This window comes from Phyllostomus hastatus, unplaced genomic scaffold, assembly GCF_019186645.2.
Source record: "Phyllostomus hastatus isolate PE091 unplaced genomic scaffold, TTU_PhHast_1.1 phas_contig_471, whole genome shotgun sequence".
Taxonomy (NCBI): domain Eukaryota; kingdom Metazoa; phylum Chordata; class Mammalia; order Chiroptera; family Phyllostomidae; genus Phyllostomus; species Phyllostomus hastatus.
This window is the reverse complement of record NW_025333887.1, coordinates 498,733-522,080: the sequence shown is the minus strand read 5'-3', so window position 1 is coordinate 522,080 and position 23,348 is coordinate 498,733. Positions and strand designations below refer to the sequence as shown.

The 23,348-nt window shown below is 60.9% G+C and overlaps 2 protein-coding genes across 6 annotated transcripts; both read right to left on the bottom strand.

The window, feature by feature from the left end:
• Positions 1-2: 2 nt before the first annotated feature.
• Positions 3-4,651, bottom strand: SRPK3 (SRSF protein kinase 3). 2 transcript variants are annotated; one of them, XM_045845417.1, is made up of 15 exons: positions 4,538-4,651; positions 4,327-4,457; positions 4,069-4,177; positions 3,851-3,938; positions 3,500-3,587; positions 2,909-3,015; positions 2,661-2,826; positions 2,531-2,556; positions 1,923-2,052; positions 1,589-1,828; positions 1,401-1,501; positions 866-973; positions 728-797; positions 556-648; positions 3-414 (listed from the first exon to the last, which is right to left on the bottom strand). In XM_045845417.1, the coding sequence occupies exons 1-15, from the start codon at positions 4,588-4,590 to the stop codon at positions 230-232; spliced, it is 1,695 nt and encodes a 564-aa protein (XP_045701373.1). In that variant the 5' UTR covers positions 4,591-4,651; the 3' UTR covers positions 3-229. The 2 variants fall into 2 exon arrangements, with proteins under 2 accessions (XP_045701373.1, XP_045701374.1); XM_045845418.1 differs by lacking the exon at positions 866-973 and having other exon boundaries at positions 4,538-4,636.
• A 1,595-nt stretch (positions 4,652-6,246) lies between these two features.
• PLXNB3 (plexin B3) lies at positions 6,247-22,993 on the bottom strand. Of its 4 annotated transcripts, none has more exons than XM_045845443.1 (36): positions 22,897-22,993; positions 21,438-21,534; positions 18,291-19,334; positions 17,647-17,826; positions 16,908-17,036; positions 16,728-16,828; positions 16,049-16,181; positions 15,716-15,872; positions 15,519-15,627; positions 15,325-15,439; positions 15,028-15,153; positions 14,828-14,944; positions 14,431-14,524; positions 14,178-14,347; positions 13,799-13,950; positions 13,471-13,576; positions 12,592-12,722; positions 12,154-12,330; positions 11,843-12,032; positions 11,472-11,702; positions 11,226-11,387; positions 10,992-11,143; positions 10,743-10,843; positions 10,440-10,663; positions 10,092-10,270; positions 9,744-9,810; positions 9,113-9,440; positions 8,882-8,985; positions 8,700-8,793; positions 8,179-8,357; positions 7,866-8,026; positions 7,459-7,606; positions 7,182-7,246; positions 7,040-7,115; positions 6,851-6,925; positions 6,247-6,592 (listed from the first exon to the last, which is right to left on the bottom strand). In XM_045845443.1, the coding sequence occupies exons 3-36, from the start codon at positions 19,323-19,325 to the stop codon at positions 6,488-6,490; spliced, it is 5,673 nt and encodes a 1,890-aa protein (XP_045701399.1). In that variant the 5' UTR covers positions 19,326-19,334; positions 21,438-21,534; positions 22,897-22,993; the 3' UTR covers positions 6,247-6,487. The 4 variants fall into 4 exon arrangements, 3 of the variants coding, with proteins under 3 accessions (XP_045701399.1, XP_045701401.1, XP_045701400.1); XM_045845445.1 differs by having other exon boundaries at positions 6,864-6,925; XM_045845444.1 differs by having other exon boundaries at positions 21,438-21,517; positions 22,897-22,958.
• Between the last annotated feature and the right edge of the window lie 355 nt (positions 22,994-23,348).

Here is a 23,348-nt window from a genome sequence, read left to right as displayed (position 1 = left end):
ACACTTTATTAAGAAACGAAACACACTTCTCACTCACAGAGCCCTCTCTGAGGGTCAGGGGCAGAACAAATTTCCACAGGCGGGCCTAGCCCCAGCATGCCTATTCGGCCATGGGGCAGTGTGAGCCTATACCCGCAGGGTGGGAGAGGGCAGCCCCAGCAGGATGGCACTTGTCTCACTCTCCCTGAAGGCACTCAGAGGTGAGGGTTCAGGAAGGAGCCGACAGGCCCTAGGGGTTGAGCCAAGGGTGCCGGAGGCAGTCGGCCGCACTGGCCCGCTTTTCGGGGATGTATTCCATCATGGGCAGCAGGAAGGCGCTGAACTGAGTGGCCTGCTCCAGGGGCCACTCATACTTCTCTATGAGCACCTCGTATAGGCCCCAGCGCTTGAGATTGTGGATGTGTCGTAGCTCTCCTGGGGTGGGCAGCAGGACTTAGGTTAAACTCTGCCAGCACGGCTTCTGGCTTGGAGGCCCATGATCCCCTGTTTCAGAACCCAAGGTCCCTCCCAGCCTGACCCTCTGCACCCAGGCAGCCGGAGCCTGTTCAGCCCCACCTCTCCGGTTGAAGAACTCCCTGGAGTAGCGGCCTGAGAGGGCGAAGGCTGGGGGGATGTCTCCCAGGAGCTCTACGATGTGGGCAATGTGGTCTGTGGACAGAGAGGAGGCTGGCAGGCAGGCCAAAGGCCCCAAGGCTCTGAGGCTGAACCCAAGGCACACCTCCCTTACCCTCGTCACGACTGTAGTCTTCTCCAGAGTGGGGCTCAAACAGGTAGTCGCCAGTGGCTAGCTCAAAGGCCTGAAAGGAGGAGAGGTTGGGGCTGCTGGCCAGCAGGCTGGCCCGTGGTGGCAGCAGCCCAGGCCTACCATGCATGCTGTGCTCCAGATGTCAGCTGGGGGCCCATACTCAGCACCAATCAGCACCTCCAAGGCCCGGTACTGCCGCGTCTGTATGTCCTCAGTGAAGTGTTTGTGCTGGAGGCAAGGGGAGCCCTGGGGAGGAGCTGGGGCCGCAGCTGGCCTGCTCCCACCAGTCTCCCACTCTCCTCCCACCTCCTCTGGGCTATGCAAGGAGCTTAGTGGGGCCCTCAGGATCCCTAAAAGTCCCAGGAGGAACTGGCCAGGTGATCTGAGGCAGAGGCTGGCCCCTTCCCAGTGGCCCCCCACCTCTTGCCATGGTCCAGTTCTACTGACTGGGTGGGACCCACAAACTTACTCCTGGGTCTCGCCATGCCAGGCAGACCGAGGGGGTCTAGTCAAGTGTATTGCTGGGCAAGCCCTTGCTGAACAAAGGATCAATTGCCCCACAGGCCCAAGTCAGGTTGGGGTTCCCCAGGAGTGGGCCTCTGCCTCCACCCTCATGACAGGGCACCCCGCTCTGCTTTCCAAGGCACGCTCATACCACCCAGCAGGCGTTGCCCAGGTCTGCGATCTTGATCTTGATCTTGTCTGCATTTTGGGGTTCTAGGGGGTTCACCAGGAGGTTCGAGGCACCAAATGGTGCTAAGTAAGTAAAAGAAGGGAGAAACTGAGCTAGCCTGGCCCCTCCCACCCTACCTGCCCACCACCCGCTGACCCTGCCCTGCTTACTGCTGGGCGACAGGAGGCCCCCAGTCTCCCGCTGGTTGGATGAGCCTGAGAGGATGGAGCATGAGGCAGGAGAGAAAAGGGAGCCGGAGAAGCCTGAGGTCTGGGAGCCTGAGCTGAGGCTTCGGTCTCCACCCTGGGCAGGGGAGGAGGAAGCTGGGGAGGGGCCGGCCCTGGCCCCCCCAAGGTAGCAGCCAGAAGATGAGGTGGAGCCGCTGCCCCCCTCTAGTCTTGAGCCAGAGTCTGGGGAGATGGCAGAAGTGGTGGTGTGTGAGCTGATGCTCTGGTGGCCATGCTTTGCAGCCCCAGGGCCCCTCCAGCCCCTCCAGTTCCTCACCCTCGGCTTGGGCTGCTGCCTCCAAGGCCTCCAGCCTCTGCAGATCACGCAGTCGCTCCTCCAGCAGCCACTTCTGCTGTTTCCTTTTACGCCTCATCTTCTTTCTCTTGTTTTTCGACAGCTTACCTGGCTGCCATTAGAGCCAGGATCACCCCCGGGTTCCTGTCACCCATCCATTGACCAGCCCAGGCATCTGCCTGTGGTCCGCACACCCCACAGGGGACAAGACCTCCGGGCTCCAGGGCTCCCGTGGACATCAGAATGTGGCACAACCCCCCTCCGGGCCACTCTTTGGCATCAGCTTCCGGTGCACCTTCTGCCTTCACTCCTGCCTTCACTTCTCAAAGCTCAAAGTTGGGGAGGAGCTGATGGGCTTGCCTCTGACTGGGTGTCTGCCTCCCCAGGGGCAGCCTGGGCCCCTCAGCTGGTAGGCAGTGGCAGGCAGTTTGGGTCATGTGACCCACCACCCTGTGTATGCCCCTCATCTAGGCCACCCAGCCTTTTGGAAATGCCACTGCAGGGGTGCTGGGAAGGGTGGGGAGGCTGAGGAGGTAAGCTTTGAGGACATGGGGAGATGAGGCACAAGAAAAGAAGAGTGCCCAACTTACCCAGACCTCCTGGGGGGCATTGCTGACTGGGGGCAGGATGGGCACCGATGGTGGGGAGAGAAAGAAACAGAGACTCAGGCAGGGGCGGAGGCCCCCAGGCCCAGCTCCAGCCCCACACAGGCTCTGGTACCTGTGGAGCGGGATGGGGGTGGGGCCCCTGATTGCTGCCACTCTGTGGCCTCAGCAGCCAGGCGCCTGATGTAGGTGTCACCCACACACAGCAGGATGTTCTCAGGCTTGATGTCTGTGTGGATGATCTTGCACTTGGTGTGGAGGTAGTCCAGGCCATTTAGCACCTGGGGAGAGCCACTCCTGAGCTCCACCAGCCCTGCCCAGGCTGCCTCCCAATGCTGTGCACACTGGGCCTGGGACACTCACCTGTCTCACAATGCTTTTCACGCAGGGCACAGGCAGGCCCTGGTAGTTGGACTTGATGATCCACTTGAGGAGCTGGTGGCCTAGGACCTCTAGAACCATGCACACATCTGGGACTTGGAGTGAAGGGTGGTTGGCAGACACACAGCTGGGACACAGATCCCACTCACCCTCAGCTGGGATGGGGGAGCAGTGAGGCTCAGGCAGTGCAGGGCTGGGCCTGGGTGGTCCTGATGATCACCACCATCCAGGTGTCATTGTGTCCCTGTCATAGCCAGGTATGCTAATTGGGATGGTACATTCTGTGGTCATCCTAGAGAAAAGGCACTTGAGGAGCAGACACAGTGTCGCAGATCAGCCCCACTCCAATGCCCAGGTGTGCCACAGAGGTGGCCCCTGCTGTTTGGGGGTTACTCAGTAACCTGGTTACCCACCCCTTCTCCATAAAAAGTAGGGCATTTCAAAGACAAGTGTCATTGGAAGGCATATAACTCCATTGCGCAGATTTGCAAACTGAGGCCCTAGTAGCCACAAAGGCATAAGCTGGCCCCTGCATTGCCACAGTGCTTTCTTTGCTCAGCCTACAAAGGATATGGACTCCGTTAACCCCTGAAATCCTGAAGTCATCGATGAGCTGAACAATGGTCTCTCTTTTGGGGTCACTGGGGTCACTGTCTCGGACCTGGACCAAAAACCAAGGGGCCATGGATGACTCCAACCTGCCCCTCACCAGTTGCTCCCAGCAGCAGCCCCCTCTCCCATTCCAGTGGGCTGCTGGAAGGAAAGCTGCCAGCCCCTCCCTTGCCAGCTCCTCCAGGTCCTTCCAGAAAGTCAGAGCCAGCGGAAGCCTGCCCCTCCCCAGGAGCCCCAGCAGGCCTTGCACCCACATTGCCAGGCCCTAGGCAGCTCCCAGAGAGCTGGGAGTTGGTAAGGGAGGTGTCTCACACATTTCAGGAGCTTGATCTCATCCACAGCTGTCTCCGTGTAATGCCCTGCGCTCTTAACCACTTTCAGGGCCACGAAGCGCTTGCGCCTGCAACGCCAAGACCCGTGTCAGCAGCCAGCCCCAGCTAGACCCATGGGGAAATCGTGATGGCCCCATCCAAGCCCAGAGGCAGGATCCCAGCTGGCATTGGGACCCAGGGGGCAAAGGGGACACTCACTGGATGTCCCAGCAGAGCCAGACGGTGGAGAAGTGGCCCCAGCCCAGCTTGCGCACCACGTGGTACCGCCCATTGAACAGGTCCCCGATCTTCACAGGGTAGTAACCACCTGGGGAAGGGAGCCAATAGAGCCCCGTGGGGGCCGTCGCCCTTCTGGCCCCCTGGCCCACGTGGGTTGATGCCAGCACCCTCTTTCTCCTGGGTTGTCCCGCCCCCCTTGGCGGCACCTGGCTGCCTGAGTTCTAGGCCAGGCCTCACCCTTGCAGTAGTCCTTAGGGTCCTCCTGCTCCTCATCGTCAGATCCCAGCAGCCTCTGCAGCATCCGCGGGGCTGGCGCAGCCGGGGCTAGTTCAGAGCTTGAGGACTCGGGCCCGCCGGAAGCCTGTGAGCTGCGAGCAGGGCAGGCAGGCAGGCAGGCAGTGAGTATGTGAGACGCCATGAGCCCCCATGCGCCTGGCCCGAGCCCTACCTGCTGCTGCTGCTGCCGCTGACACTGTCCCCACCGCCCACACTGGCGCTCATCCCGGCTCCGGTGCCCCGGCACCCCGGGTGGTTGCTCCTGTGGGGCCCGGCCTCAGCCTGTGAATTTATAGCCTCCGCAGCGGCTGGCCGGCTGCTGATCTCACCCGCCTTTATAAATAGCCTCCCAGCTGCTCAGCTGTGGGCAAGGTATGCAGCGGGGAGGGGGCAGTGCTGTGACAGGGGCCTGGGAGAGCCCAGCCCCCAGGATGAGCCCTCTGCTGCTGCCCCAGGGCTGGCAGAGGGTGCCACCTGGGGGACAGGGTGTGACCCAGTCTCCACACTCAGCAGCCCCACAAAAACCCCGTGACCAAGGGGATCACCCATGTGGGGACATGGCTACTGGACCCCTGTCTGAGTTCTCAAGGTCCAGAGCCAGCTGCGGGGGACAGCTAGGCAAGGACGCTGTGCGCATGGCAACCCTATCCTCAGGCCAAGACCACTCTGCACTCTCTACCCCCCTTCACCCCCTCAGTGCCTAGAGCACCATTGACACTTTTAGAGCATTCTGTGGCTTATCACTTGGCCCTTATGGGAGCCTTCCCAGAGGGGACCTCTCATATTCTCATGGACACCCCACTCCCTACTCACTCTCAGCTGGGTTTCCACTTTTCCTGTGCCTCACTGACCCTTAAGAACTGTGGAAGACCTGTGTCCTCCTTTTTCTGAATGTGGGTCACTGAGGGCCCTGGTGTCACTAGAGTCAGGGGCATGATCTGAAGGCAACCCCTTCTTCCTACCAGAGGTGCCAGCCAAATGGAAGCCTGGGAACCTATCCAGAGAGGACTCTGGCACCGAGACCCTGTGCAATCTCTTTCCCGGCTCTGTTCCAGGCCTGCCGTTCCCTGTCCTAATCATTGTCTCTACCAACGTGTGCCATGTGCTCAAGTGGGAGGCATAGGGAGCTGTTCACACTGGCCCTGCCCTCAGGGGTGCTCCTCTAGTGGGGAGCAAACGAGCCTTGCCAGCCTCTAGTGGCTGGTGACAAAGGGATGTCCAGATCAGGCAGAACTTGTGACTTTGGAGCTGTATCCGAGGGACCAGGAAGAATCGGGTCTTCAGAAAGGGGGTGGGTGGATAAGCCTCCATAGTGGGAAAGGGCCGCGTCGGGGTAAGGCCAGCAGCAGGATGGGCTGGAGACCTCCATGGCTTGTCTGGTCGCAGATTGGCTTGGGGTAGCGGGAGAGGAGGGGAGGCCTTGGGTGGGCAAGCATGCGGTTCTGGCAGAGGCTGATGGGCACTTTTGCTCTTTAGGAGAATCACTCTGGCTGCTCCCAAGAGGGAATGTAGGGGGCAAGTGTGGAGCCTGGAGGCCATCTGGGAACTGTCAGGGAGTCAGGATGAAACAGGGGGCTTAGCAGTGACTGTGGTTAGCCCGAGACAGGAGACATTTGGTCCTGTGTCCTTACACCAGAAAAGAGCTGCTGGGTTGGGGTGGGCATAGATGTGGGCAGGAGGGCAGGGGCACCTTTCCTGCAAGAACCAGTGGAGGTGAGGGGAGGGAGGAGAGCTAGGCCTGGGGGTGCCTAATGATCCCTCTTTTCCTCAGGAGCAGAAGTCACAAGCCATGGGCTGACGAGAAGGCTGCGTAGACTCCAGGGGAAGGAAGGGGCTGGGGATTGGCCTTTTTCTAAAAAGACATTTTATTTCCAGGTGCAATTCTTCAGTAAGCAAATAAATATAATGAGGGGGAGAGGGAAGGATTGCTATAAATTAGAAAAAAGCCGGGGGCGGGGAGGAAGGGCAGGACGGGGAGGGGGTTGCAGGGAGTTCCCCCCTACTCTGCCAGCCCCTCTCTTCTGTTGCTGGCTGGATCCAGGGGTCATAAGGCACTGTGGCGGTGGGTCCTGCTCATTGCTCTCCAAACTGGCGGGCCTCAGGTTCCCACTGCAGACTGAGTTCATAGGTCGGTCACCTTGTTCTCCACCAGAGCGGCAATCTGCTGCAGGCGGCAGGCCAGCTGCATCTTCTGGCCGACAGGGTCCTCCTCCAGGGCATTGATGATCTGCCAGGGCAGAGGAGGGTCCCCTGCATGAGCCCCCAGCCCTCTGACCACTGACCCAGTGCCACCCAGCCCAGCTTCTATCTCAGCAGTGGCTGGGGGATCCATCGGGGACTGCCCCTGGCCTCCCTGAGGAATCTAGACAGAAGCCAAGCCCCTGCCCGGCCTGGGTCCTTCCTCCCCTCTACTTGCAGTGGTGGGCCTGGACACCTCCTCCGCCCCCAGGGAGGTGCTCCTACTCCTGGGGAACCCTGGTCTCACCTGGTCATAATACCTGTGGATGTGTTTGTAGAGTTCTTGCAGAGCTTCCAGACAGTGGGGAGCAGAGGTGTAATTCTGGGGGCAGCACATTGAGGGGCTGAGGCCTCAGCCTGGGCCTCAAGCCCCAAGCTTCCCCCGTCTACCCTATCTCCCAAATGTGGAGGGGTATACCCCTGGGCCATGCCTCACCCCTGAGAGCTCGGCTAGAGCTGAATTCATTTCCTGGTAGCTTGCTGGAGAGCTCTGGCGAATGTCAGAGTAGTATCTGCAGGAGGGGACACAGTTAGGGGTGGGCAGCTTCCACCCCCAGCCGTGACACCCTGACACCTACCTCTCCACCATCTGCTTGTAGCGAGGGATCTCCCGGGCATAAAGCAGTTTGTTCACTGGGGAATCCTGCTCCGGGTAGGGGTGGGTGTTAGTGGGGAGGTGCAGGAGCTCTGGCCCTATCGCCCAGACTGTGCCACCAATGCTCCCTCCCCCTGGCCCTCATTATGCATCATTTCCCCCAGCTCCACTGAGGGCTCTGTACCCAACCCCTATGGCTTCCCCCACAAGCCTTTTCTCCTTAATCCCCTGGCTGCCATCACAGCCGGCTCTGCTCTCACCCGGCCCACTTTATGCTCTGAGACAGTGCAGGAGTCGATGAAGGTCTGGGCAATGACGGCAAGGATGGCGTCCACGTTGTCTGATACCCGTACATCAAAGATGAGCTGTGGGTTCTTCAGCGTGTTCACCCAGAACCGCAACAGCAGGCTGGAGACACAGGCCGCCGTGGGTATGAGGCACGGCTAGTCCAGCACCATCACATCTAGCACACACCACCAGCCTAGGCTCCAACCATGAGTTCCACAGGGAGCTGTCCTGTGAGTCCATGCTGGGCAGTGGTCAGAAAGCTGATACTTCCAAGCCTGGGTTCCTATTCAGGTCCTGCTGCCCTCACCATGGCAATATCCTTGTCCCTCTGGGCCTCCATGTCCCATCTGCACGGGGATGGGAGCAGCAGGCAAGATACCTGTTAGTCTTCCATATGTGCAAGGTCTCTGGGTCCTCGATGCCATGCTTCTCTGCTAGCTCATCCAGGAAGTCAAACAGGTACTTGACAGCAATGGGCACAGGCCGGTTCACGCTGAGGATGGCCTGGAAGGTGTCATCCACAAACTTCTGCAGCGTACCCTAGAAGGAAGGGGAGTGGGCTCTATCAGTGGGTATGGGACTGCCCCTCAGCCTCTCAGGGCCATGTCTTCTCCCCAGCTCAGTCAGGGGCCCCTTGGTGAGCCTTCCTGTCACATGGCTCCCCTGGGGCCCAGCTCCCTAGCTGTACCGACCTTCATGGAGAGTAGGCGGGTGAGGTAGATTTCCGGGATGGCCTTGGCCCGTGCCCGCTCCCGCTCCCGTTCCCGCAGGCTGCTGCGCCGTACCTTGGCCCCTTCTGGCTCCTCAGTGCCTTTCACCAGGTGCCAGAGGTGGACCCCACCCTCCTCGCCATCCTCCAGCATGGGGATGTCTGAGGACACACATGCCAGCCTCAGTCCTGTGCTCCTGCTGCCCGCCCAACCCACTTGGCAGCATGGTGCAGGGTAGGAGGGGCCCAGGAAACAGAGGGTAGCAATGTGGAAAGGAGGGTGGCAGCCCAGGGGCTTGCTCAGCCCAACACCCCACGCCCCTGGAGCTCCCTGACCAGGATACACATTGCCCTGATCTGCCCCAGGCCCTTGGCTTAGCCTGGAGCTTCTGCTGGCCTGCTGGCAAGGTATGAGGAGACCCAGGTGATGGCATGACCAGGACCCCTGCCTGCCCGCCTCAAGTTCCTGGGGGCAGATAGGCATGACTGGATTTTGGGACTCACTCTCCCCGGAGGGGCAGCTCTGGGCCAGGCTCTGGCAGACGGCGCCTCTGTTGTGCATCTGGGGGATAAGTCCCACTGTGGCCCCATCTGGGACCTGGAGGGGAGGGGAGCAGAGGCCAGGCTTCTTCTCTGGCTGATCCAGAGGCAGGAGGCCTGCTCCCCAGTCTGTGCCCACCCCAAACCTTATAGTGCTGCAGGGTGTTGAGTCTCTTCCAATGATTCTGAATCACCGAGGTCAGGTCCTCATCTGACAGGGTTAGGTGACCAGCCAGGCCCGAGCGCCATTCTGGAGGGACCCAGGGAAGCCAATCAGCCTGCAGCCCGTTCCCCAAGTCTGCCATCCAGAGCAAGGCAGAGTTGAGCCTCTACAGGTGGAACAGACCCAAGAGGGGAGGGCAGGCAGGCTCTCTCACCAAGGTCTAGGGTGTGCACAGAGGGCCTCTGGGAGAAGGGGGTACCCTTGTAGACTTGGTCCAGCACCTTCTCCTTGACCTGGGTGATGGTGTCTGTGTCGAGCACGCGGGCAGGCACACGCTGCGCTGCACTGCTCCCTGCTGCCCCACCAGCCCCAGGGCCCACCAGCACCATCAGTGTTAGGGGCTGGAACTCCACATCCTCCCGAAGCAGGCGACTGTCATTCAGAGTCCTTTTTGCCTTGCCTGTTACAGCATCCACAGGACCTTTATCCACCTGGTATTGGATGGCCCGGAGGAGCATATACAGGGGTTCACCAGCCACCTCCTGCAACCATTAGGATGGGTTAGCATTGGCCAGGGCATTGGCAGGCTATGCAAGGCTTGGTGGGGGTGGGGAGGGTCAGCCAGCTGTACAGAGTGAGGGCGGGCAATGGCAGCTGGCCTCTACCACACATCCAGCCCAGGGGAAAAAAGTTCAAAGCCCTTCCCTTTCCGCCCATCCCCCAGTGCTGTGCCCTCACACCAGGAGGCCCCTGGGGGAATCTGGGTGCAGGTTAATGAGGCCACTGGCAGCAGTCCCTCATTGGAGCAAGGGCAGAAGGTGCCTGCCATCCAGGGCTCCTCTCACCCTCAGGAAGGTGTAGAGACAGATGGACAGCCAGTTAGTGAGCAGCTTCTCCACCATGGTCTCTGTTCTGTAGGGAGCAGGCCTGAGGTTAGAGACGGGTGCCACAAGGCCACCCTGTCCCTGGGCTGAAACGGCAACGGAGGTGAGACAGAGCTTTTCCTCCTTGTCGGCCCTTTGTGTTAGATCTCTGGTGAGGATGCCTGTCTACTTCCCTAGCAGTGGTTTCTGTCCTAACCTACCTCCTAGGGGTTCTTGGCCCCACCCACCCCAGGATAGAGCAAGGTAGTGGGTAGCTCAAGAGGGCGCTACCAGCCCTGCTGCCAGGACCAAGGTCAGGCCAAAGCCAACCTTCGAAGCATGAGCTTGGGATTCTTGTGCACATAATGGGCAGCCAAGTCACCAAGCAGCGTCCTCATGATGTCAGTCAGGTACTCAAGCTTGCTGTGCAGTGCCAGGGACAGCAGTGAAGCCACGTGACAGCGGTCCCGCTGGGAGAAACTGGGCTGCTCCTCCAACGTGTGGATGAGCTAGGTGGTAGAGGGGGCAGCTGGGGCTCACTCTGAGAAGCATCTTGCCCCATGGGTCCTCCGACCTTTGTGCTTATACCTACCACCCAGCCCAGCCCAGCCTGTGCCCAGCCCCCACCTCTTTGCCCTCCCTTCCCTGAGATCCCCTGCCCGCCTGTGTGGCCCTCACTGTGAGGAGAAAAAGCTTGCTATTGAGCAGATTGGAGAGCTGTGTGAGGCCCTGGTGCACAGGGGCACGGTGGCCTTCTTCCCCAGGCCCTTCGAACACGGGCTGCAGCGGGCAGCCACCCTGCCCTGGGAAGAAGACGCGCTCAGTGTACGTGCGGTAGTCCAGGAAGGGGATCCCGCTGGCTTCCAGGTCGCTGCTGAGGTCAGTCATCTCGGTCATCAGGTCTGCAGATCGGGAGCCACCAAGGTGTGGGCTCAGGCCCCAGTGGGCCCTCTGCCCACCTCCCCACTGCCCCCTCCCCACCTGTAAACTCCTTGCGGCACTGGTCACCCACGCCAATCTCCAAGTTCTCCAGCTGCACCAGAACCTTCTGATAGTCGCGTAGGGCCTGCTTGCTCTTGTGCCTGCAGCCCAGGGACTAGGTGTTAACCACAGACCCAGGCCTGCCTGGGCCAAGGCCATGAAGTCAGAATGGCTGCCTGCTTGGAGTGCCCTTTCCAAGTGAAGAGGGAAGTTTGTGCAGGTGCGTGCATGATCGGGAGGGCCCCTCACCTGTACATGAGAGTGAGGAGGAGCACAGCGGCGATCAGCACAGCAGCTCCCATGCCCAGGCCTATCTGTGCCTTCATGGGGAATGCTGATGGCACGGGCTCAGCCTCATATTGGACGGGGCCCAGAGTCAGGCGCAGGTTGCCCATCTGCACCTGGTGGGGGGCAAGGCTCCTGAGCGTAGGCTGTCAGTGCTCCGTTTGGCCATCTACCTCTGCACCCAGGGCCAAGCCTTACCACAAACTGTGGCAGTGTGCTGGAGCCATTGGCAGGCTGTGGGACCCACGGGGGTGGGTCACAGTACAGGTGGGTGAGTGTGAGTGTCTTCACCAGGCACTCGCTGTCGCCAATGTGCACACGCACCTCCTCCTTGCTGATCCCCAGGTTGAGGCCCTCACCCTAGGAGACAGACTAAGGGCCTGAGCCAGGCTACCCAGCCTGGGCCCACAGCCTCTGACCAGTAGTGGCAGCAGAAGCCCTCACCTCCACATCCAGGACATTGCCCGGCTTGAGGCGGGCAGGTCCCTTGTGACTGAGGGGGGCCAGCCGGGGATTGGGCTGGTACAGGAAGTCCTGTCCCCCACTGGCATTGGCAAAGTCCACGTGCACATTGTCAAGGGTGAAGAAGACCCGCTGGGGGTGTGTCCCATCTGGCACGGTGGGACTCTGGCACAGGAGGAGGCTGGAGGAATTGATGGAGCAGATGGTGGAGCACTGCGAGGAAGTTGGGGCCAAGATGAAGGGGGGTGAGCCGAGGCTTTCCTGCTCATTCCCAGGGACATGGTGGCCTCCCCTGCCCCCCCTCTCCAGGCATGGCCCCATGGCAGCCCTGATGACTGCTGGTGGAGGCTCACCTGCAGCAAGCCTCCCTCAAGCCAGACACAAGCCTGGGGAGCTACAGCATGGGCCCCACAGCTCCTCCTTAGGTCCTGGGGATGGGACCCTGCAGCCTGCACCTCGGCCGTGGCCTCCAGCCACACGGACAGTAGGGGCCACCGCACCACATCCAGATCCTTGCCCCTGACTCGGATAAGCCGCCCACCCCTGTGCCAGGATAGTAGTCAGCCAGGGTGGGAGTGACGGGCAGCCCAGCTCAGCCCCGCCTCCCCACCTCTGGGCATCCTGGGTAGGGCACACAGGTTGCCCCAGTGGAGCAGGTTCTCACCCTCGGAAGCTGACGCTGGGCTCTGCTGCCAGGAGCTGGGGGTTGGCAGTGTAGCGGAAAGGGCTGGCCAGGAGTGTGCGCTGGGCATGGCCAAAGACCACACGAACCACAGCTTCTCCTGGGCTGGCCTGGGGCATGGTGTGGCACACAATGGCCTCGGGACACACTGGCTCCTGGCTGCAGCGGGGAGAGGTGTGCCATCTTGGGCTGCAGCTTCAGCCTGGCCACCCCACAAGAGCCCTGCTTTGCCTCCCTCTAAGGCAGAGCCCACCAGGGGTGGTCACAGTGGCCATTTCTCTTGGACTTTCATGGGGACCTTGGGGAGCCTTGAGTCCAAGCCTTCTGCTGTACATAAGAGGACACTGAGGCCCGGAAGGAGCATCCCCAGCTGACAGCAGCCAGGCTGGAATGTAGAAGGAGGAAGAGAGACATACTCACATAGGACAGGACTGGCTGCCCACGAAGGCACTAATATTGCCTCCTGTCTGGAGGTGCCGCCCATGGATGGTGAGCTGGGTGCCCCCTGCCTGGGGACCCCACTGGGGGCTCAGGCTCAGCAGGATAGGGTCCTAGGGGACAGGGCAGGTTGGGGCAGGCATGGCAGCCCAGCCTGGCACTTCCTCACCTCAGTTCCAGCCCCCAAGGCTGTGAGGTGTGGCCCGACCACACCCACCTTCTGGAAGCCCTATGCTCAGCTTCTGTAGCCCCATAGCTCTCCTCTTGCCTTGACCACTGGGGTGGGGGCTCTTCTCTCCTTACTGTGTCTGCTCCCCCGAGGCCTCCTCTGCCATTGCCTGCATTTCCTAGGCCCCCCCAAATGCTAAACTCTGAGATCCAATTGCTCCTTGGGGTGTTTTATGTGCCCAGCAGATGCTAACCCAATGGTAACCTGCCCCTGACCCGCACTGCTCTTGCCCTGGGCTCCTTGGCCCCCCAAATGTCCCCAGGAGGCCCCTAAGGCTCAAGCTAGCACCTGAAGGCCTCCCCGCTCTCCCCCATCCCTGTGCCCACTGGCAGCCAGGCCTGAAGCAAGTCCCAACAGCTCCGAGTCCCACACTGGCCCACCCACCCTCTGCCCTTGTTACTTCTGCTGCCTGCTTCCCTCCTGGACAGCTGTTGCCAGCAGTGTCCTCACTGCGCCGCCGCTGCTCCTAGCCTGTCCTCCACTCAGACCATGTAGCTTCCCTATTGGACATGTGGCAATATTTCTGGCTACTCTTAGGTCAAGTTTGAAATCCTCATCTAGTTGTTTGTGCCTTTCTGCCTCTCAATCTTACTATCCCTCTGCGTGGGGTCCATCCCAGGGTGGGCACTGACCTGGTAGGTGAAGTGCTGGGTTGAGATGCCTGGTGGTCGACTGTTAATGGCCACTTGGATTGGCCCTGTGGTGCCATTGGGGGCAGGAGATGTCACACACACAATCCTGGGGAGCAGAGGCCCGGCAGCTGCTCAGGGCCCCTATGGGCTGGGCCCTTCCCTGGCTGGAGCTCTGGGCCACCCACCAGCCACAGCCTGAAGCCTGCCCCTTCCACCCCTCTCCCTGGCAGCTCCCCTCTCTTCCTCCCTTGGCACATCTGACCTAGACTCGCATTTCTTGGCTGTAAGCCTCCCTTCTTTCTGGGTGGCCAGTCCCTGAGGGCCTCACCGGGCAGAGGTGCGGTAGAGAGAGGGGTCAGGGCTGCACGGCTGGCCAGCCACGCTCACAGCATCCTGCACGTCGGCAAAGTCCCGGCCCAGGTTGGAGCCCAGAATGGTGAGGGCCAAGCCACCCTCAGGGGGACCAGTCAGGGGCTCAATCTGCAGCAGGGAAGGGCAGCCATGGGATTCCCAAGTCATACCTGCTCTGCAGTGAGGAGTGCCTGGCTAGCTGAGCAGACTGGGGCAGGGCTCCTCTGACCTGGGAGAGGCTAGGACAGTGAGGGACAGGGCAAGGGAGAGGGGCTAGGGGTGAGGGAGGGGGTGGGAGACTGGGCCATAGGGGAGCAGTGTGGGGTGGAGGCCAGGGTGGGGGCTGGGGGGCTCACGGTGTCAATGCTGGGCGTTGGACACAATAGCTCCACAGCCTCAGGTGGGCACAGTGGCCCGTAGAGACAGGCAGGCTGGCCATGGCTGCACCACAGGCAGCCCAGGCTCCTGTTGGCTGCCTGGCAGTGGCTACAGTCAGGGTGGCCCACGGCACAGTCGTACAGGGTCACTAGGGAAGGTCAGGCAGCACACTGAGGCACCTCCCCTTTGCCTCACACCCTGACTTGCCTGCCCTGCCGCCCCCAAGCTCACCATGAAGAGTACGGGCATTGTCCAGCCGCTGGCCCTCACCCCGGGTGACGTAGATGGGCACTGGGAGTTCCATCTGGGCCATGGAGGGGTGGAACTGTGGATGGAGGGTGGGTTAGGTCTAGCCCAACTCAAGACACCCCTAACCCCTGCCTCCTCCAGGATGCTCCTTCCAGAATAGGTGCCATTGTTAAGTGCCCACATCTCCCAGCAGATTGCAGGCACGGGGCAGAGGCTGTGAGCATCATGTTCCTGCTGCAAAGAGCAGGCCTTATGACAACGGAATGTGGAGGGTGAGCGTCTGAAGGCCTGGGGCAAACTTGGAGGCAAGGGGGTTTGGGGTATGTGGGGGCTGCAGAAGGCGCCCAGTGGCAGGTGAGGCTGTGGGGCTACCGTTCACCTGCTGAGCCTGGCAGTAGATGAGGCCCGCACCCCCGGCCATCTCTTCCAGGGAGGCTGGCAGCCTCTGCAGTTCTCCGGGCAGCTCCAGCCAACAGTGGTAGGAGGCTGGCAGGCCCTGGGGGTGGACATTGTCAGGACCCTGGGCATTGTCAGCCTCCCCTGACCCTGTTCCCATCCCCTGTCCACCAGATTGCTCACTTGGAAATGCTGGAGGTTCCGAACTCGCAGGGCCAAATGGCTCTCCCAGCCCACAGGCACCAGGTGGGGACCTGCCAGGCCCTCAACCTGAGGACAAAACCCTGGGCCATTCACCTGGATGCCCACCTGGGGAAAGAATATCTGTTAGCCCTTCAGTCAAGGCATAGCTAGTAGGGTGGATCTGCAGCAGCCATGAAAGCTGGCTGCTGGGTGAGCAGAGGCCCCAGACTCAGACTCAGCCCTGCAGCCATGGGGGGTTGAGCATTGAAAAGAGCCCAGAAGGCAGGGCCCACCCACCTCCTGGGTGCTATAGATGGTCCTCTCGCCCTCTGGGCAGTGCTCTCCGTACACACAGCGGCTGCTCTGGGGGCACCAGTGGCATCGCCAGAGGCTTCCCACACAAGCACGGCACCTGGAGGGACAGGGGGCTGCTCAGGCTGGGCACTATCTGAGGTTGCCACGCTTACCCAGCAGCCAGGACCAGCACTCACGGGGCAGCCACCTCCAAGGTCTGGACAGCATTGCAGTCGTAGAAGGAGAAGTTGGTGGCAGCTACAGCCACATCCTCAAACATCAGGGCCAGGGACAATGTGATGTGGTCTAAGAGGGCATGGTGGTGGCAGAGTGTGTCATGTGGCTCCTGCCCCTTCAGCTCCTGCCCCAGGCACCCTCCCCAGGGACCCCTCACCTGTGCCTGGAGGGTTAAGGGGCAGCTGGTCTTCGGGAGGGGTGACACAGGCCACGTGGGGCCCTTCCACATGAGCCAAGCTATCGTAGTCTCCAAAGGCGCAATGGAAATATTCATCCACAGCCAGGGTGGGCAGCCGGGGGACAGACAAGGTGACCTGGGGTACGTGCAAGGAAAGCAGAGCAGACAAGGGCTTCTCAGGCGGCCAACTCGCCAAGGGAGATGGGACCAGAGTAAAGTGACTAGAAGCGCAGGCAGCAGGAGAGGAGGATGGGGGCAGCCTGGGGGCATCCTGGGGGCACTCCCACCGGCAGGTGGTGGCATGAGCCTCACCTGGCCCTGCTCCTGGCGGGGGTGGTGGGTCGGCAGCAAGCTCTGGACATGCAGGCAGCGGCTGTCCTTCTCATAGCTCCAAAGCCACTGGTTGGGCTGGGCTGCCATCCTGCACTGGTCTTTGCGGGTACACCTGTGGTTAAGGGCCCACTGGGTCATTGTGTGGGTCTCAGGCTCCTTGGATGACTGGCAGCAAGGGGGTTGGAAGGATGGCCCAGCTGGAGGGCAGTAAGCAGGGGAAATGAAAAGGACTGTGCTGCCAGAAGAAGAGATCAAGCACAAAGGTCTTTGTGGCCAATGCATGGGCTTTGGCCTTGACAGTAAGAGGAGGCCATGCTGCAGAGGGAAGGTATGCACAACTGACTTAGGTGTCGCAGGGATTCCTGCAACTGCTGTGTGGAGCATGGGCTGGAGGGGACACCTGGGAGAGGTGACAGAGGCCTGACCCAGGGTAGGACTGAGAGAATGAGAACTGAACAGGTTTGGCAGACGTGGGAAGGGGCTGCTGACCAGGTTCCTGGTTGCATGGAATGGGGCAGCATGGGGGAACTCAGCAGTGGCACCAAGTCTTTACCACAGGGAGCTGAACTGGCCTCCTGGCATGCCTAGAGCTGCTTCCAGGTGTGGTCTCCTGTACTAGGCATGTCAGCCCAAACCAGGGCACAGGCCCTGCACTCACCTGCCCTGGAGGATGCACCAGCCACACAGCGGGTCCTGGGCCTGGAGGCAGCTGGTGCAGTCAGGGAACTGGGGGCAGGCTGCCACGGGTACCTGGTCCACCTGGATGGGTGGCAGGAACAGAGGCAGTGGGTGCAGGGACTCAGGCCTCATGTACCCAGCCCCCTGGGACAGCCCTCACCTGCTGGGCAGTCAGAACATAGAGGTGGCTGCCGCTGCTGTCTACCAGCAGGTCCGGGCTGATGGCTGAGCCTGGAGGCCCCACTTGCTGGGAGTGGTACACCCGGCTTTGGGAGCCATTGAGAAAGACCTGGGGGATGACAAGGACAGGGCTGGGCCACCCCGCTGAGCCAAGGCCCACTGTCAAGATGGCCTCAGGCCGACTGTTCAGGGCATGTGCTCTCTTCCTGCCCAGGGACACCAGGCCATAGAGAGTGGGGGAGGCCTGCGGGCACCCAGCCTTCCCATGTTGCCTTCTTCATTCAGCATCACTCAGCTGGGGTGGCAGGGCCACCCTGGGTGAGACCACTGAGCACCAGGAGTGGGAAGGCAGCTGTGGGGAAACAAGCAGTTGACGAGAAGGCAAGAGTTTGCCTTTGAGAGACTTCTGGGGCCAGGTTGGCTCTGAGGACCAGGCACTGCCCACTCTGCCACCATGCCACCCTCTTCCACTGTGGTTGTCAGCTCCCACTTATTGGCTGGAAAAGTTGGGGCTGTCTGGGAGGCTCCTGGGTTGTCATCCTAAGCCATGCCTCTGGGAACCAGATGGCAAGCAGGTGGCGCCCAGCCAGGACACAAGCCAAGAGACAGGGTACCTGGGGCTTCCCTACACTACTGCAGGGCCTAGCCTGGCAGTGTTGAGACCACAGGGCCTGGGAGGCTGGTGCTATAGCAGCCCCCTTGTTTTGTCAGGGCCTCACCTTATGCAGCTGGCCCTGGGTGTCCCCCAGGAAGGCTACCATGTTCCCATCTGCTTGTAGGGCTGCGATGGCGCTGATGGGCTGCCAAAATTGCAGCAGAGGCCAGGCCTCCAGGGGCTGGCGACCAGCAATGGGGCTGGGGGTGTGCTCATCGCCACAGGGGTACGACTCAGGGGAGTCCTAGACAGGCAGGGAGGGGAGAATCAGTTCTCAGAAGAGGCAGGTGGTACCTTCCCCAGGCCCAGAGCTAGTCAGAGGAGGACAGCCAGGCAACTGGTGAGAAGAGAGTGAGGCAGGATGGAGAACGGCGCCAGGGAGCCCCATGGCAAGACAAGCTCACACTGCAGAGAGCAAGAAAGAGCAGCTAGGAGACTTGGAGACCAAGCCGGCCCCTTCTTGACATCCTCTAACCAAGCGGTTGTGGCTAATTGTCACATGAGTGTCCAGCTGCCTACAGCCCAGAACTACATGTGGCAGCCCCTGCCCCGGGCTGTGCGATGCCTCAGGACCACAAGGGACAGGGACAGAGAGTCAGGCAAGGCCAGATGAGGCAGCAAGCGAAGGCAGCCAGAGCTGTTGCCAAAAGACAGTGGGTATAGCCTGAGGTGAGAGGGCAAGTGTGGGGCCTGGGTCCAGCCACTCACAGGGGGCAGGGTGACGCAGCGTGAAGTGACACCATACTCCACGGTGGCTTCCTCTGTGCCGCTGGGGCCCCGGCCACCTGCTGTGTAGCAAAGGCGCCGGGCCTGCTCCATGGTCCCGTCCAGTTCTGCCAGGGGAAAGGTGCACAGGGCCGCCTGTGCCCCCCTTGGGCCCGCAGCAAATGCCCCCAGCAAGGTGCCTGGGGCGAGGAAGGCAGCTTGGATGAGGCCTTGGCCGTGGCAGTTGAGGGGCACCTCGACATAAGAGTAAAGATTGGCATCCCCCAGGCAGACCCGGGCAATGTAGGAGCGGTACTCGGCCTGTGCCCGGGCCCCACGGCGGCGGAAGACGAAGTAGGCAAAGCGGGTGTTGGCGAAGGCCGCCACGTAGCTGTTGTTGTAGTCAGAGAAGTCTCCCACCACGAGGCGGCCCAGGCCCTCGCTGGAGAAGGGCTGTGGCCCAGCCAGTTGGCGGACAGTCAGGGGTGGTACCCCTCCTGACAGCTTGCCCGCCAGGCCTCTGGCCACCAGCAGGAGGTCTTGGCCTGGTGCAGGCACCACCAGGCCCACGGTGGCCACTCCTGGAGCGTTGGCAGCCACAAACTGCCCATCACCAGGGTCCTCGGCCTGGTACAGCAGCTTGGACACGTCGTTAAGGTGCCGCTTCTCGCATACACCCTGCCGCACTTGCCCGCAGGCCACCAGCTCCTGGGCCCGGCTGTTCACGAGCAGCAGCTGGTTGGCGTTGTCAGTAAGCTGGGCCTGTGGGCACTCAGCTGGGTCACGGAAAGGCACACAGTCGGGACTGTCGAAGATAGGGCCGGTGACAGCCATAGCCTCGAGCTGTAATTCGGGGCTGAGCTGGAAGAGGCGGTTCACTGCACCCACGTAGAGTGTGCCCTGGCCAGGCGCCAGTGCCAAATGGTTGAAGGTAGTGTTGAGTGCAGAGAAGTGATGGGCCTGACTCAAGGGCAGCGGCGGGCACAGCAGCGACAGCAGGAGCAGTAGGTGGGAGCCGGAGGGAGACCAGGGAGCCATCACAAGGTCCTGGGAGAGAGCCAAGCACCTGAGGCCCAGTGGGAGAAAGCGCTGCCTCCCCACCCCTGGTCAGCACTAAGGGCAGTGAGGGGAACTGAGGAAGAAGGGGTGAGGAAAACACCAGAGGGAAAGAAGAACTGAGAAGAGAGACAGAGATAGAAAAGTGGGGAGGAGAAAAGGACAGAGAGGCAGAGCACAGGGACAGAGAAAGATAGAGGACAGAGAGAAGCAGAGGGACAAAGAAAGAGCAGAGAGACAGAGAGAGTGAGACAGGGGCCAGAGAGCAAGGAGGACAGAGGGACAAAGAGACTACCCAAGAGGTGGGACTGATGTGCACATGCGTGCACAAGGAAAGAATTTCTTTTATTTTCTACTTTATAGGCATTCAGATTGTTGAGGAGCGGGCAGATCCTGAAAAGTCACAAGGACAGAAGGACACAGTGACAGATGGGGCAGTGACAAAGAGAGGAAAGACCGTGGAGAGGAGGAGAGGACAGCAGGGCAGAAGAGGTGGTGATGAGGAGAGAGGAGGGGAGGCAGCAGGGTGGGAAGCACCTAGACAACAGGGAAAGGGAGCAGGAGCTCGGAGACAGAAGAGGACATGAGGCCTGGCTGGTGTGGCTCAGCGGATTGAGCACCAGCCTGTGAACCAAAAGGTCACCAGTTCGATTCCCTGTCTGGGCAGAGGTCTGGGTTGTGGGCCAGGTCCCCAGTAGGGGGTGCGTGAAAGGCAACTACACATTGATGCTTCTCTCCCTGTCTTTCTCCTTCCCTTCCCCTCTCTTAAAAATAAGTAAATAAAGTCTTTTTTTGAAGAAGAAGAGGATATGAGAGAAGGAAGGCTGGTGGAAGCCACATCATGGGGGATACTGTGCCTGCAACCGAGATGAGAAAAGGCACAGGGACAAGAGGCATGAGGGCCAGCCAGAGCAGGGGGACCCCATCAGGGACAGTAAACTGGCCCTGGGCAGCCAGGGCAGCAGCAAAGTTGGACCCTCACCAGCGGCGAGAGGGAGTGTTGAAGAGAGGAGAAAGAGCCAGGGAGAAACTGAGGCAGTCAGAGGAATTCAGGCCAAGACACAGCTGGACACTGCCCCAGCTTGCCCCAAAGATGTCAGGGAGGGTGGAGGGCTAGCCAGGGCCAAGGAGAACAGGGTCATGCCACGGAGGGCTGTGAGGGCCCCAGACTCAGCTGGGCGTGGTCAGGCAGGGGTTGCAGGAGAGCTGGGAGCCAGTCTGAGGGGAGGAGGAGAGAGGGCACCAAGAGACAACACAGGGTACTGGAGGTCCGCCCCCCTGCTCCATGGGCCCCAGCAGCCAGGGTCCACTGGGGTCTGGCACGAAGAGTGTGGATGTGGAGGAGGGGGGAGAGAAAAGAGGGGAGTGAGAAGAAGTCAGGAAGAGAGCTTGACTGAGGAGAGGACAGTTGGGGAGGGAGGGTGGAAAGCCCGAAGGGAGTCCTGCCCAGAGAAGGCAGAGGCATGGCTCCCACCCATTCAGAGCCATTTGGAGCCCAGTCTGGAGGTGTCTCCCAGGAGGCCGGTGGGGGCCTGAGTGTGAGCCCTGCTTCCTAGCAGGGGGCCATGAGCAGGCTCCCGCCCAACAGCCCCAGCTGGCTGCTAGGTGACTAGGTGAGAGAGACAAGGAAAGAGATGCCAACAGGGCAGAACCCCCAGACCTTGGTGGACTCTTGCTCCTACCTCCTCCTGCCCCCAATCCCAGAGCCACAGAGAAGGGGACAGAAGCTGGGTTTTAAGTTGAGCCAGGATCCCACATAACTGGGCGTGTGGGCCCAGCAGGCCCATGGTCACTCAATGCCCCACAGCCTGCCAGCGGAGGCACATGCCTGGACTCCCAGGCATGCTAGTGGGGTAGAGCCCCTTATCTTGGTAACACAGACAGGAAGGTCAGGCCTGGCTGAGAGACAGGGCCATTTCCTCTAGACCTGGGATATCAGCGGCAGTGTCTGCGGCATGGGGGGGACAGCATAGAGGGACACTGTGGCCAGGAGGTGCAGCACACTGAAGCCCCACACCCAGGTTCCCCTATGCTATTTTACCTGCCCTGCTCCTCCCCAGGGCATCTCCGGGGACTTGGGGCCCAGGCACTCACCGCTGAGAAGGGGAACAGCAGAGGGAAGCACACCTCCTCACTTCAGCTGCACCAGGCCAGTGGTGACAGGCACAAGACTGCTGTGGGGGGCATTGCCCTGAGTGGGAGGGAGACAGTTGAGGCTCGGCCCCATTCACATTGGCCCTGGGGGACGAGGAGGCTGGAGGGGGGCAAGGGCCTAGTGGCCAGGCTCCACCACAGCTGGCAGCTTTGTCAATAGTGGCCGGGCCAAGGCAGCCCTGCCTCCAACTCAACAATGTCCCCTCTGTCCAGAGGCCAGGGACCCACTATCTGGTACTCTCCCCCCACCCCAGCTATTCTGTCCAAGGGGCTCCCTGCCACTCTCCGCCTTCAGAGAGACACCCCCTGGGATCTGGGGACAAAGGGACAGGGTTTCCTCCAGCCAGAAAAATGAGATCCACATAGCCAGCCCCACCCCTCTGGTGTCAGCCAGCGAGCTCCTCCTTGTGAATGGCGCAGGGGAGGCCATGGAGCCCCCGCAAGAGGGTCAGAGCACTGAGTCTCTGCAATGCCAGACTCAGCCTTAGTTGTCTTGGTGCCTGGCTGAAGTGCCAGTCCTGGCCCTCAATGCCTGCCTTTGTCCGGACTGGGGGCAGGGGAGACATTGACAAAGGCAACCCGTCCAGGAGACTCCCCACATCCCCACCCCTTTGGCCCAGAATAAGAGTGGCCAGAGAGCAAGCAGTCGGGCTGTCCCCATCCAGCCCCACCTCTGGGGACTGACAAAGTTGTGCCAGATACGTCATGGTGGTAGTGGACAGTGCTGGCAGAGGATGCACAGAAGAGGGTGGGGGTATGGCCCATAGGAACCCAACTCTTAGCTTCAGGCGAGGAAACTGGTTACCGGCCGTGCCCCTTCCCCTCCCCCAGGGAAACACCATCCCAGGAAGGGCCTAGACCCACCCTCCATGCATGGGGTGGGGAAAGGACTGTCTGCTGACAACTGGCTCCCTTGCCACCCTCACAGGGTACTGTCTGCACACTGGGCCAGCAGAGCTAGTATTCTGGATCGTGGCTCTGGGACAGGTGCGCTCAGGTTGGAGTCCCTGCCTTCTCCATGGTGCGCAGCAGCAGCAGCAGCAGCAGCAGGGTTTGCTGCCACCTGGCCGGGCCAGTTGAGTGGCTGTGGGGGCAGGGAACTAGGCGGGCCACCTCCCTACCCTGTTCCCTGCCCTTGGCAAATCCAGTTCTCCCATTTAGGGGCAGAAGTTCTGGGTCCTACCTCCCAGCTCTAGGACCACCCCCTGGGGGGCACTGTGCGACCAGGCACCAGGAAGTATCACAGGGCTGGGGCTGGCCCCTAAGGCCTTGTCCAGATCAGAACTAGATGGTCCTGTGGACCCCTGACTTCTCCCAGTTCGAGCACATCCTGAGGTATTGCCCCCCAATCTGGAGGCCCCTGTACCCCTTGCCCTCACCAGCCCTGGTTCCTGCGTACCTGGGTGGGCTGCTAGCAGGGGCTGAGAAACAGCTGGTGGTGCCAGAAGTGCGTCTCTGTGGAGTCCCGGCCTCTCTCCCCACAATGCAATCGTGCCCAACCCAACTCATCCTGGCGGCCACAGCCCAGCCCCTCCCCGCCCTCCCTTTTGCCTGAGGAAGCAGGGCAGGGTGCTGCTGCCCTCTGCTGGCCTTGGTGGGCATGGTGGAGGGCAGGTTGTGGGCACCTGAGTGGAGCAGGTGAGAGCAGGGCGGTGCCCTCCGATCGGGTGTCAGGGAAGCATTTCATAGCCTTCCACGAATGGCCTACTGATGTGGTTCAGAAACAAAGCCCACTTCCCCTTGCCTCAGAAGTCTTCTGGCCCTGGCTGGGTAGCTCAGCTCCTGATACTTCAAGGTTGCAGGTTCAATCCCCAGTCAGGGCATGTACAAGAATCAACCAATGAATGCATA

Excerpts from the sequence above, each read along its gene's own strand:
- SRPK3 (XM_045845417.1), bottom strand. The coding sequence starts at position 4,590 with ATGAGCGCCAGTGTGGGCGGTGGGGACAGTGTCAGCGGCAGCAGCAGC. Across the intron at positions 2,827-2,908 it reads TGAAAAGCATTGTGAGACAG|GTGCTAAATGGCCTGGACTA; the intron begins GTGAGTGTCCCA and ends GGCTCTCCCCAG. Across the intron at positions 974-1,400 it reads TGGGCAACGCCTGCTGGGTG|CACAAACACTTCACTGAGGA; the intron begins GTATGAGCGTGC and ends CCTTGCCTCCAG.
- PLXNB3 (XM_045845443.1), bottom strand. The coding sequence starts at position 19,325 with ATGGCTCCCTGGTCTCCCTCCGGCTCCCACCTACTGCTCCTGCTGTCG. Across the intron at positions 16,829-16,907 it reads ATGTTCTGACTGCCCAGCAG|GTGGACCAGGTACCCGTGGC; the intron begins GTGAGGGCTGTC and ends CCACCCATCCAG. Across the intron at positions 15,628-15,715 it reads CCTTAACCCTCCAGGCACAG|ACCACATCACATTGTCCCTG; the intron begins GTGAGGGGTCCC and ends ATGCCCTCTTAG.